We start from the raw sequence: 14,210 nt of genomic DNA, 5'->3' as shown, positions 1-14,210 counted from the left end.
AAGCATTAATTTATATATATATATATAAAGAATTGAAAAGATTTTACCAATTAATCAATTAGAATACTTAGTATTATATCAGGTATAATTGATTTCTTAGCGCTTGCTGTGGAAGATCTACTGATCTGATACCAGGAAATAAGCCCTGGTGGGCTGCTTTTGGTTAGATTTGGATATCAGTAGCCAAATCAAAAGACAGATCAAAGGTGGGTTAAGAATTTTGACTAGGTTCTTCAACAGAATTTCTCCTTAATATGCATTTTTTAAGTATTTAAATTTCAATTTTTGCTTTATTTTTCCTAAAATGAAGAATAATTCTAGAGCAGTTTAGAAAACCATGTTGATAAATTTTAATATTCTCTTCCAGAACAGAGGAGTCTGTTTTCTCCAAAGGATTGGTAAGACTTGTTTGCACCCATTTAAATACATAGTCATGTTGACAAATACAGCTCTTGACTTTACCATATATGTATCTCTGCATATATTTTCACCTGTAGGATCTGTTGGAGAATGGTTTATTGAGAATAGAGGACAACAGTCTACTTCACCAGTACTTAGAAATCAAGAGTTTTCTTACTGTACCTCAGGTAAGTAAAATATGTATTCTGATCTTGAAAAAAGCCCCTTTCCTATTCTGAACTTAAGTAAAGGTCTTTTCAGACTCCTCTCCCACTTTCTTCTCCATATCCTTTGAAAACTCTAGTGCCTTGCTGTCCAATAGAACTTTTGGTGATGGTAAAATTGTCCTATTATCTGTGCCATACAGTTTGAAAGCCACTAGCCACATTGAACACCGGAGATGTTCACTTGAAATGTGGAACTAAATTCTAAATTTTATTTAATTTAAATTAATTTAAACTTAAATAGCTATATGTGGCTAGTGGCTGCTATAGTTGACAGCATAGCATCTAGTGGAAAAATATAACTTGCGTCCTCAACACTTTGGTTCTGTAGAAATCCTGGAAAATGAAGCTCCTTACTTTTATCATAACTCAAGTCCTCAGGACTCCATCAAGGCGTGTATAACTCATTACTACAAAGACATTTTTTTTTCCCTCCTGTGATTTATTTTGCCTGTTTATTAGTTATCATAGCCAAGTAGGTCTTAGATGTCAATGTAGAAAATTGTTTTTCCACTATTTAAATAGAAAAATATGGCTTTTGTTAGTATAATAAGCCTGATTATTTTAAATTAATGGATTATATTTCTGTATGTTCGGTTTCATTTTTTTGGCCACTCTAGACATAATTGAAAATTACTTCTAATGATATACTTTGTAACACCCACTCAATAGCACTTACAAAATGGATTGTACTAAGCTCCCTGTAGACAAAACAGTAGAATGAAAGGCTCAGGGAAAAATTTACTTCATCTTTAAATCTCTTACCCTCATTTCTCTGAATTTTTAGTGTCCATTGATAATATAGTTGTTTCTTTGTAGTCAGTATAATCTAATGTTTGAATTAAAATTTTTTTTTATTTCCAGGGCTTAGTCAAAGTAATGACACTCTGCCCCACTGAGACATTGGTATGTAAATGTCTGGAACTAAATGAGTTGCAGTGAGAAATTTTAATAAATAATTTAATCTTTAGTTTATGTAACAATATTATTTATTCCATTTTAGAGGAAAAAGGGTTTAGCTATGCTTCAGCTGTATATTAACAAGTTGGATCCACAAGGGAAATATACTTTATTTAGGTATGTATCAGTGGTTAATTGTGAAATGTGTGGTTGATTAAAAACCAAATTAATGCCATTAATTATTCTAGGTTACTGTATTTCGGTATGTTTTACATGTAATTCTTCTCTACTTGGAAGCCATATTAAATTCTCTTCTCTGTGATAGGTAGTGAAGGGTTAATCAAAAATTATGGATACATATATAAATATATATTACATGAATAATAGTATATATTTCAGTTTAATTGAAATACTCTAAAATTAAAATAGACTTAGAAGGTTAAACTGAGATTCGTGGGGCTCCTGCTAGAGCTTTACATATGTCAATAATGTCCATTATTCACAGTTGAAATTAATGGCTTTGGAGTTATAACTTTTGACAGGCTAGATACACCTTAACAGTGGAGCTTATTAATAGTACTGTTTGAGGAGGAAAAGATTCTAGCAACTCTCTGAGTTGAAGATCAGCAAACTTTCTTAAAGGGCCATAAGTAAGTATAGACTTTGTGGGCCACACAGTCTCTGTTGCAGCTGCTCAACTTTGTAGTGGGGGTAAGTGTTACAATAAAACAAAACAGCAGTAGGCTGGATTTGGCCTACAGACCTTAGTTTGTTGATACCTAGGTAATAAAAATGAGTTAAAACCAAATTGGGGCAATGTCAGAGTGCTAAGAAATGTTCTTTGGGATTGGCCAATACTAGCACTCTTGATTCTATCTTTTTTTCATTTCTATTGATAGAGTCAGAGCAGGTTTATGAAACCTCAGTTTGATGCTTATGTCTTATACCAGCTTCCTATTCTGATCTACCTGTATTCCTACCCAAAAATCTCTCCCTTCTTCTTAAGCTCATTACTGAGTTTCCTTTCTTTGCAATTAAGTTAGTCTAACCAGACTAGTCTAACAGGGAATAATTTGGGGAGTTTTTAGGCTATTACACTAGTGACCATCCTTGCCATGTTAAATCATTGCAACTATATGCATAAAAAGATTCAAATTTGGTTTAATAGAAATTTCGTGTTGGAAAGACCCAGTTAAAATAGAATTTGCCAGTTAGTGAGGGCAGAAATCATAATAGATGACTTTGTAATTGGTTGATCACCTTGCTAGTTGTCTGCACTGGTTTTTGTATTCCTAGAAATAGCACATGCCCTATTTGAATTTGTAAAACTTTCATCTTCACTTAATTATATGCAGTCTAGATAATTTCAAATGTATTGTAATTTTGCTTTAAAGGTGCTTACTGAATACAAGTAATCACTCAGGTGTGGAGGCCTTTATTATTCAAAATATCAAAAATCAAATTGACATGTCATTAAAGGTAAGAGCATAACTAAGGTGTCATTTATCAATTTATTTTATTTTGTAGGATATATTTGTTCATTTGTGGAATATATTAAAGTGGAATTTTGCTCTATGGATGTTTTATATCTCTAGTATTAGGGTACAGGCATACCTCAGAGATAGTGCGGGTTTAGTTCCAGACCACCACGATAAAGCAAACATCTCAGTAAAGCGAGTCACACAAATTTTTTGGTTTCCCAGTGCATATCAAAGTTAATTACACTATAATTTAGTCTGTTAAGTGCAATATTATGTCTTAAAAAACAATGTAAATACCTTAATTTTAAAATACTTTATTTCTAAAAAATGCTAACCATCATCTGAGCCTTCAGTGACTTGTAATCTTTTTGCTGGTGGAGGGTCTTGCCTCGATGTTGATGGCAGCTGACTGATCAAGGCGGTGGTTGCTGAAGGTTGGGGTGTCTGAGGCAATTTCTTAACATAAGACAACAATGAAGATTGCCACATAGATTGACTCTTCCTTTCACGAATGATTTCTCTGTAACATGCAATGCTGTTTGACAGCATTTTGCCTACAGTAGAACTTCTTTGAAAATTGGAGTCAGTCCTCTCAAACTCTGCCACCGCTGTATCAACTAAGTTTATGTAATATTCTAAATCCTTTGTTGTTATTTCAACAGTCTTCATAGCATCTTCACCAGGAGTCCATTCCGTGTCAAGAAACAATTTTCTTTGCCCACCCATGTGAAGCAATTCTTCATCCGTTCAGATTTTATCATTGAGATTGCAGCAATTCAGTCACATCTTCAGGCTCCACCTCTAATTCTAGTTCTCTTGCTATTTCCACCACATTTGTAGTTACTTCCTCCACTGAAGTCTTGAACTCTTCCTAGTCATCTTTGAGGGTTGGAATCAACTTCTTCCAAACTCCTGTGAAGGTTGATATTTTGACCTTTTCCCATGAATCAGGAATGATTCCAGAAGGTTTTCAATTTGCTCTGTGCAGATCCATCAGAAGAATCACTGTCTATGGCAGCTATAGCTTTATGAAATGTACTTCTTAAAGAATAAGACTTTAAAGTTGAAATTGAAATTAATCCTTTTTCCATGGGCTGCAGAATGGATATTGTGTTAGCAGGCGTGAAGACAACATTAATCTCATTTTACATCTCCATTAGAGCTTTTGGGGGATGAGGTACATTGTCAGTGAGCAGTAATATTTTGAAAGTAGTCTTTTTTTCTGAGCAGTAGGTCTCAACAGTAGGGTTAAGATATTCAGTAAACCATGTTATAAACATATGTGCTGTCATCAAGGTTTTGTTGTTCCATTTATACAGCACAGGCAGAGTAGATTTGGCATGATTCTTACAGGCCCTAGAATTTTTGGAATGGTAAAAATTAAGCATTGGCTTCAACTTCAAGCCACCAGCTGTATTACTCTGAGAGTCAGCCTGTCCTTTGAAGCTTTGAAGTCAGGAATTTTCTCCTCTAGCTGTGAAAGCCTAGATGGCATCTTGTTTCAGTGTTAGACTGTTTTCATCTACATTGAAAATCTTTTGGTTAGTATAGCTACCTTCATTAATTACCTTAGCTAGATTTTCTGGATAACTTACTGCAGCTTCTGTATCAGCACTTGCTGCTTCCCCTTGCACTTTTATGTTCTGGAGACGGCTGCTTTCCTTAAATCTCATGAACCAACCTCTGCTAGCTTCAAACTTTTCTTCTGCAGCTTTCTCACCTCTCTTAGCCTTCATAAAATTGAAGAGTTAGGACCTTGCTCTGGATTACGTTTTGGCTTAAGAGAATGTTGTGGCTGGTTTGATCTTCTATCCAGACCACTAAAACCGTCTCCATATCCGCAATAAGGCTGTTTCACTTTCTTATCATTCATGTGTTCACTGGAGCAGCACTTTTAATTTCCTTCAAGAACTTTTCCTTTGCCTTCACAATTTGGCTTAACTGTTTGGCACAAGAGGCCTATCTCGGCCTTTGACATGCTTCCTCACTAAGCTTAATCATTTCTAGCTTTTGATTTAAAATGAGACATATATGACTCTTCCTTTCACTTAAATACTTTGTAGGGTTATTAATTGGCCTAATTTCAATATTGTTGTGTCTCAGGGAATAGGGAGGTCCAAGGAGAAGGAGGTCCAGTAGAGATGGGGGGGAATGGCCAGTCATTGGAGCAGTTGGAACACACACACACACACACACACACACAGCACGTTTTGATTAAGTTCATCGTCTTATATGAGCGTGGTTCGTGGTGCCCCAAAGGAGTTAACGATTGTAACATCAGAGATCACTGATCACAGATCACCATGACAAATATATATTAATGAAAGTTTGAAAATTTTGAGAATTATCAAAATGTGACACAGATGTGAAGTGAGTAAACGCCGTTGGAAAAATGGTGCTGATAGAGTTGCTTGACACAGAGTTGCCATAAACCTTCAATATGTAAAAAATGCAGTAAAGGGAAGTGCAGTAAAATGAGGTATGCCTGTATATTTTTTTCTCCATTTCTACTCTTTTTTAAAAACCTGGATTTTGAAATTTGTTAACTATAGACTTAAATTGTATTAATTTTTCAAACTGATAATATGACTTTTTTGTTCTGCTGTATACTTGTGAAATGTTAATGGAAACTGAAGTCTATTTGTGAATACTCAGTAATTCCATATAGAGAACAGAGAAAGAGCACACCAGGTGCTTTCAAACTAGCAGAGTTTGTTCTAGGTGTCCAGAAATAGTGAATGAAAGAATGGAAGTTAAAGTTAAAAATATATATTTTAAATGTGTAATAGCTTATTTTTATAGTATCAAGGTATTAGAAAAACACATATATCTAACAACCTATTATTTAAAGCCTTTCTCAATTTTTCTTTTGCTTCTCAGAGAACATATAACAAATGGTTTACAGGACCGCAGCTGATTTCCCTTCTAGATTTGGTACTTTTTCTCCCAGAGGGTGCTGAAACAGATCTACTGCAAAACTCAGATAGGTGAGGTGACCATTACTAAGGTTCACATAGTAAATTCAGAATAAAATGTGAAACCCCTGCTTTGGGAACCTTAACTAAAATAAAACATATTTTCCTGTGATTTTATAATCAGTGGTTAGTTCATCAAATTACATAAAGATTTTCATATTTAAGTAATTAGATATTGTATAAAGACAAAATCAAAAATTCTTCTTTCCAGAACTATGACTAACAGTATGATTTTGTACCTTTGATGTACCTAGCTCATAGAGATTTGGGACTATAGCACTGGTGACTAAACACTAAGAATTTCGTGTATATAACTTATAAAAGGCTTATACATTTGGATTTTATTGTTTTATTTCCAGGACATACATCAATTTTTTTCATATACAACATGTAATTTTACTTTCAGTATACTCGAATGAATGTTGAGAAATGGTTGTAAGCATTTTTAAAAGGAATCTTAAAATTCAGGAAACAAAAGACAGTACTCTCGGACATTAAAGATAACAAGTCTCCCTTGGGGGAAAAACGAATAGTAATTTTCACAATTATATTTTGTGAACTTGGAGAACAAAAGTAATAAGTTATGTTAAGGGGGTAAGATATGTGATAAGATATTTTAGCAGTCCATCGCCTTAACCACTCGCCCACCTCATCATTTGCTGATAAGATATTTTAAAGGGAAAGGTTTCTAATGGCAAACGTAATTGTAGAAATATACCCAAGGTTTTAACTTACCTTTATTCATTGAAATTGTTGATTATATGAAACTGTGCTGTACGTAACAAATTATATATTTTTAATTAACAGGATAATGGCTTCATTAAACTTACTGAGGTATTTGGTTATCAAAGATAATGAAAATGACAATCAAGTAAGTGAATTTTTTGAAAAAGAAACTATTATGCAAATGCATAAGGAGCGTTTTGTATTTTCTTATCAATACCTACTTAAGCCATAATTAATATTTTACCCAGCTGTAAAGCTCCGATAAGTGCCAATAATTATTCTTTAAACTTGAAGTTAATTCCCAGGAGCGCTTACCACCCCACATCCAGCTTTCCCTTTTCTTTTCCTGTTATACCTCTGCTCTCTTGCTATAAACATTGATTAACCTTGTTAGGTAGATAAGTTGCAGCTCCTAACTTAACTAACCTTTTGAAACTCGACATATATTTGCGTATCTTGTTCATTAACCTCCACCTATCGCTCATGATTTAAGTCTGAGCTATATAAAATAAAATCATTGATCATTTGATATCCCCTCATCAGAAATGACAAATTGAAGCATTTTCAGCACTAAATCCATTAACAGCACCTTTTGAATAATGTGTAGGCAGTTGAAATTTTTTAAAATAGTGCACCATTAGAGGTATTCAATAAATAGAAAACTATTTGAGGGAGATTTGTCATACAGTAAAATTACATTTGCTTTTTATCTTCTCTCTTTCTACCTACTCTATTCTTTTTTTTTTTTTTTTTTTATTTGGCTGCGTTTGGTCTTTGTTGCTGCGCGCGGGCTTTCTCAAATGGTGGAGAGCGGGGGCTATTCTTCGTTGTGGTGAGCAGGCTTCTCATTGCGCTGGCTTCTCTTGTTGCGGAGCACAGGCTCTAGGTGCTTGGGCTTCAGTAGTTGTGGCACATGCGCTTAGGAGTTGTGGCTCTCGGGCTCTAGAGCGCAGGCTCGGTAGTTGTGGCGCACGGGCTTAGTTGCTCCGTGGCACGTGGGATCTTCCTGGACCAGGGTTCGAACCCGTGTCCCCTGCGTTGGCAGGCGGATTCTTAACCACTGCGCCACCAGGGAAGTCCCTACCTACTCTATTCTAAGAGTTGCTTTCTGTATATGTGTCATCTTATTAACTGTAACTACCTGAGTTACATGCGTGATTAAACGTTTTAGAAAGTAATAAATGAAATGCAAGTAATTGATTTTTATATAAGAATGCCAGAGGGTTTTTTTTTCTTTTTTAGTTTAAGTAAATCATAATTTGGGATCAAAAGTTTATGGAAAAAGTAGTAGTTTCCTTCCCTCAAACATAAAGCCAAGTTGAAAGAATTTTACAGTGATCACTGATTTACCCACCACCAAGATTCTACTGTTAACATTTTACTCTGCTTTTATCACTTACCCATCTCTCCACCCTCCATCCATCAGTCTCTTATTTTTTGATGCATTTCAAGATAAACTGCAAACATCAGCATACTTTACCATAAATATTTCAGCATGTATTTCATTAAGAAGAGTTAAATATTTGTCTGTAGTTTTTCTTTGAGTTAAAGTTTACATAAAATGAAATGCCCAAATTTTAATTGTACATTCACTGAGGTTTAGCAAATGCTTAGATCTGTTATCCAAATCCTTACCAAATATAGAACATTACTATCATCACAATAAGTTCCCTTTTTTCCTCCCAGTTAATTCTGACGTCATCATTCCACACCCATCCCTAGCCCCTGCCAGTGGCAGCTCTATTCTGGCCAGGTGCTATCATTTACTTCACTATGCTATAAGTGCTCTTTAGTTTTTATTTTTCATAGACAGTGTTAGCACAGGAAGGATCTTTAACTTGCACAAGGGCATATACCTAGTAAGTGGCAGAAATAGCTATGACCCCAGGCAGTGACCAGAACCTTTGAATCACAAACTAAATCCTAACTCCTTTTTTATGATAAAAAGAGAAAGATAACAAGTAAATTCAGTGGCAGTGGAAGTCCTGAGGCTTCAGGAAGATGTCCTTAGAGTATGGTATGAGTTTTTACTTTCATCAGGATGAGGCCGTACCTAGAAATGATCTGATTTGCCTGACAGGATGAAAAAGAATCTTTCTGATTAAGAGTGAGCACAGTGTCCTACAGGGGCAGCAAACGGGCCTCTGCCTAGAGAGGGAAGGCAAAGCAGTTTTAGCATTGTGCAATGTCTACTATGATATCCACAGATAATACCTCACGTGTATTTGGCTTGAACATTGTACAGTGAAGAAAAGGATATAACCAGCTTATAAGATTGCTTTCTTATTTAATGGTTTTTAAAGTTTTTTCTTAGGGATCAAATATTCCATAGTATTGCCATGCAAGTTACTGTAAGAATTATCATACCAAGGAAATTGGCCAAAAAATCAGTCCAAGATGGCAACCTAACATCTTTGAGGCAGCTTGTTCATCATGGAAGCATTTCTTCCAAGTGCAGTCACAGTAGGTCATGTATATAAATGAGAGGCAAATCTGTCTGCTGTGGTTAATCAAAAAATAAGAGTCTTCTGAGTTTTAGAAATTGTGATTAAAGGAGAAACAAAATGATACTCTAGTGATGCTGAATTGTGGGTAGTTTTATTCAAAAGGATTCCTACCAGTACCTATTTTTGAGCAGTTAAGTGTGCTGAGGTGGTAACTAGTCAGATGAAAAGCTGAAAAGCAATCAAAAAGGTGTATAGAAAAATTAAATAAGAACAATCATTAAAATACAAAAAAAAGTGATTCATAATTGAATAATAATCCATTTCTTTCCCTGCTATATTGGGTTACTGTCAACTGACTTAATCTTTTCATAAATCATTCCCCTCCTTACCTTACTATTTCATGTCTCTTTATCTCTTTGCATAAGTTGAAGGCACTTTCTCCCACACTTCAGTTTGACATAACTTCTTGGACCTTGAACCTCCATCTATCTGTACTGGTAAAACCAACTTAATTTTTAGACCTAGTGTTCCCTACTATTTGGTAGGTATCTTTAAGTAAGTGATAATTGTTTAATTATAGTAATTTATTCTAATACATAGCCCATAATAATTTATCCCTCACCTTCTGTCCCATCTACTCATATCCTTTCCTGTCCACCTGCTTACCTATTCTTTTCCTAAATAATTTGTGATTGTAATATGTAGAATGGAAGCAGGGTCAAGGGAAGCAATGTAAGATTGTAAAGGCCAGAAGTATGTATCAGGAATTTCTAAAAATTGAATTATGTAATGTATGCATATATGCTTTTCATTTAGGAAAACACAACAAATATCTGGCATACAAACACATACTTATAGTTCTATATAATCCACATTTTAGGTTCTCATTTAAATTGTTTCTTTCTCCAAGATTAAAACATATACCTTCTGTGTTATTTGCAGATCCAAATGACTTAAGGTTATGCACATTCCTTAATATTACAAGTGATAGAAGTTCTACAATATTACTTCATAAATAAGTGATACACAAATTAGAAAAGGGAAAACTGGGTCTTATTCATTTCCTTCTTTTTATTTCTTCATTAGCATGGTTGACTGTGTCCTTTGCAAGGTCCCTGTCTGTTCTGGCAATAAATTTCACTGTGGTATAAAACTGCCTTCTCTCTTTTGTGAGACAGGCTGCAGTGAAATTTGAAATGTATAGTTAAGCTCTAGAACTGAAAAGATCTCAGAACTACTCCACCAGTGAGTTACTTGGATATAAAATTTTAAAGTAAGCATTTGTGAACACTTCAAATTTTTATCCTTAATACTATTTTTTAACATCTTGTTACTTTCTAGACGCTGAAGATAAAACAAATGTTAAGATGATTTTCTTTGTAGTGTTTTTTTTTTTATTTTAAAGATCTAGTAATCTTAATGTAGGAGAGAGAAAATATTCTTATTTCCATAGCTTCTTCACTCCTACATGCTTCTAAAAATATTACTGTTGTTCATCACATGAAAAATTTGTGGAATTATGCTGAACAGAATGTGCACAAATTTTCTTTAGCCTAATTTTGGCACATTTTATTACCTTATTGTAAGTTTTAGATTATGGGCTGTGTATTAAATTATTGCCATTAAGAACAGCTAAAGTCTTAATAAAGACCTCCTAGTGTTACACTGTCCAATAGACAGTAGCCACACGTGACTATTTAAATTTTAATTTTTTTAAATTTTTAATTAAAAATTCAGTTCCTCCTTGGCATTGGACAGGGCCATTCTAGATTATTGTTTCTCAGCATATGGTCCTAATCAAAATCAGCTGGGTATCTTATATAATTCGATTTGTAAAAATTCCTGATACATACTTGTTTAGATTGATTTTTAAAATGCATGAAGACATAATATGTTAATTAAAAAGGAAGTATAAATACAGCACAGATTGGAAAACAGGAAGAAAATTACATGAAAACATACCAGTAAATTTGGAAACTTCAATAAAATGGAATTTGTTAGAAAATATAATCTAACAAAACTGCCACAGTCTACTAAGAGAAATCACAAGGTCAGATAATTTTTACCATAATTTCAAGAAACAGATACTCAAGTCTTATTTAAAATGTTCAAAAGACTAGAAAAAGAATAGTTGTGCTTAATGTTATGCATCTGTTTAGTAAGATATGACCTTAATACCAAAACAGACTAGGATAGTATGCTGAAGTAAAGTTACAAGCTCATCTCACTTATGAATATAGATACTAATATTACCAAACCAGATCTAGCAAAAAAAATTTTTTTTAAGTCATTGGACTAAGTTGGTTTCATTCCAGTAATGCAAGGTAATGTAATTCATAGGTTAAAGTAGAGGAAATACATAGTTACAGGAAAAATAAAAGCATTTGATACATTCAATACATAATCGTGATAAAAATTCTTAGTCAACCAGAAAATATTTTTATTATAATTGCAACAAAAATATGAGATACTTAGGAAAACATGTAAAAATATGTGTAAAAGTTTTTGAGGAAAATTATAATACTTTATAGAGAGATATAAAAAAAGACATAAGTAGAGATTTGAATACGTATGTGGATGGAAAGATTTGGTATCTGAAAGTTGTCAGTTCTTCTCAAATTAATCTAAAAATTCAGTATAATTCAAAACACCCATTAGTTTTTTAAAATGGAATTTGATGATTGATTATAAGTTTCATATGGAGCAGTTAAGGGCCGAGAATAGCCACAGCAACTTTGAGGAACAAGGTGTGTGGACAGGAACTTGCCTTGCCAGATATCATAATTTATTATAAAGCCACAGTAGTTTAGAGTAGTATCGCCATGGGACTGGATAGATTGACTAGTAGAAAACAGTAGAGGACCTAAAAATAGATATCTGTGGAAAATATATATAATAGATACGTATGATGATGCTGCTAATGGTAGCTTATATTTATTAAGAACCATTTGCCAAGTTGTGCTTTAAGCACGTATTAACTCATTTAATCCTCCTGCAAGGTATTACTTTTTTCTTCATTTTACTGATGAGGAAATTGAGGCGTAGTGAGGGTAAGTAGAACTTGCTCAAAGTCACATAGCTAGTGAAGGAGCCAGTTTTTGGACTTGAGCAGTCTCCAAGAGCTAGCATTCTTAATTACACCATTGCACTGAACTTCCTGTCTGAAATGGAGATGCCATTACAAATTGGAAAGGAAGAATGGGACTCTTCAATAGATGATGCTGGGTAATTTGTCATATGTTTGGGGAAGGGGGGATTAGATGCCTATTTCACATATACAAAACAAAATTCCAAACAGATTAAAGACTTAACATTGAAAAGGGACTTAGAAATTTTTAGAACACATTATAAGAGAAGATCTGTGTGACTTAAGGGTTTCTTAAGTAAAAAAGCACTAACCACAAAAAGGTAGATTGATAAACCTAATAACATTGAAACTAAAACCTATTCAAGAAAAGAAAATGTGTACAAACTGAAAAAGCCACAAAAAGAGAAAAAAAAATCTTCCTTTCTCCATCCAATAGTTAGTATCAAAAAAATAACTACAAAGCAAGAAGAAAAAGACCACAAATCAGCAAAATAGGTAAAGGATACACATATTGCAAGGCAGCTCACAGAAGAGGAAACCCAAATGGCCAATAACCACAAGACAAGATTCCCAGTATCACTAGTGTGTATGGAAGTATAACTTAAAACCGCAGTAAGATACCACTGCACACCCATCAAAATGGCGAATGTTAAAAAAGGTGGGTAGCATAGGTTAGGATCCAGCACAGTGATGAAACAAAGTGGATAATCCTTTTTGGGCAATTTGGCATTATCCAGTGGAGTTGAAGAATAAATATTCTTAACTCAGCAACTTCTCTCCTAAGCTATATAATTAGAACAGTGTTCTTCAAATTGCTGGTCATAACCAAGCATATTAGAGAGTCATTAAATCAATTTAGTGGTTCAGATTGGCAATTTTTACAAAATGAAATAGAATATAATTGAAACATCAGGTTGCTTGCACAGATTCTTAGTAAGAGTTATGGATATTGCAGCAAATTTTGTGGTCAATTGCGAAGAACAGTGTTTGAAAGTGGAGGGGATATGACGGATTGGCTAGGAATAAGATGCATGTTGCTTACCAATATCTCTTATGATGTATTTAGTGGTCAGTTAGCAGAAAGGCTATGATAATGTACAGTTTAACTTTATAGTAACATAGTATGTAGTTAATTGGGAAATAAATTGTACCTGCTGTCAGTAAAATTGTGAAGTTTTACAAGCAAATTATTTTAATCTGTATTTTCAGAATGAACTTTTATTGAGGGAGATATATTTTTTCAAATTCATGACAATAACAAAAATAAATGAAAAATACAGAAACATGTTCACATTGAACTGTTGATCTGAAACTGTAAATAGTGACAATATTCAAAAAAGTATTGACTCAATAATTAGTAAACTTAGCCTTAATTTGAGCCACATTCTAAAAAGAAAGAAAATGAGTATAAGACTTTAAAGCTAAGACTATTTAAGATAGTTTCATCAAAAGTAAATACCCAATGAAAATGATAGTCTAAAATATAATTTTTCTTGCAAATGAAAGCTTAAAACCTTCAAAATTAGAGACAGCTAGAAACAACATGCTGAACTTGTGAATGAAGCCCCCTAATGTTTTGAAAGATGAAAAGTTACCAACTTTCTTTTAGTCTCTGTAGAGGTAGAAAAGAAACTTTATTATCAGCGTATATAATTGCATATTATTTGGCAAATGAGAAAATGGCTCATTTGGACCTGGAAAGATTATTTTCCCAGCATATACAGTGTTTGATTGTGTCTATTGATTTATTTAGAAGTATGTTTTAATGGTAACAAAAAAATTTTTGGCTCTTCTAGATCCTTTGCTTCTCCATATGAGTTTTAGAATAATTTTGTCAATTTCTACCTGTAGAGGAAAAACATTCCAGTGTTTCTGCTCTACTCTCAGTACTTCACTTCATTTTTTACACTTCTGGTCACCAAATGTGTAGCGATATTCCCATAGCGAGCAATTTTTTTTGACACCAAGTA

The 14,210-nt window shown here is 33.8% G+C and overlaps 1 protein-coding gene across 5 annotated transcripts in view; it reads left to right on the top strand.

The window, feature by feature from the left end:
• Positions 1-14,210, top strand: part of GLMN (glomulin, FKBP associated protein) — a 47,203-nt gene that overhangs the window by 29,452 nt on the left and 3,541 nt on the right. For all 5 annotated transcript variants that reach the window (XM_036871160.1, XM_036871187.1, XM_036871154.1 and 2 more), the window contains exons 10-16: positions 368-398; positions 498-587; positions 1,488-1,529; positions 1,627-1,700; positions 2,918-3,002; positions 5,885-5,991; positions 6,787-6,850. In XM_036871160.1, the coding sequence (XP_036727055.1) occupies positions 368-398; positions 498-587; positions 1,488-1,529; positions 1,627-1,700; positions 2,918-3,002; positions 5,885-5,991; positions 6,787-6,850 (493 nt within the window). The remainder of the gene's footprint in view (positions 1-367; positions 399-497; positions 588-1,487; positions 1,530-1,626; positions 1,701-2,917; positions 3,003-5,884; positions 5,992-6,786; positions 6,851-14,210) is intronic.

The sequence above is a fragment of the Balaenoptera musculus genome, chromosome 1, assembly GCF_009873245.2.
Source record: "Balaenoptera musculus isolate JJ_BM4_2016_0621 chromosome 1, mBalMus1.pri.v3, whole genome shotgun sequence".
NCBI classification, from domain to species: domain Eukaryota; kingdom Metazoa; phylum Chordata; class Mammalia; order Artiodactyla; family Balaenopteridae; genus Balaenoptera; species Balaenoptera musculus.
Note: the sequence above shows the minus strand (reverse complement) of the source record. Positions and strands in the feature narration are given on the sequence as shown.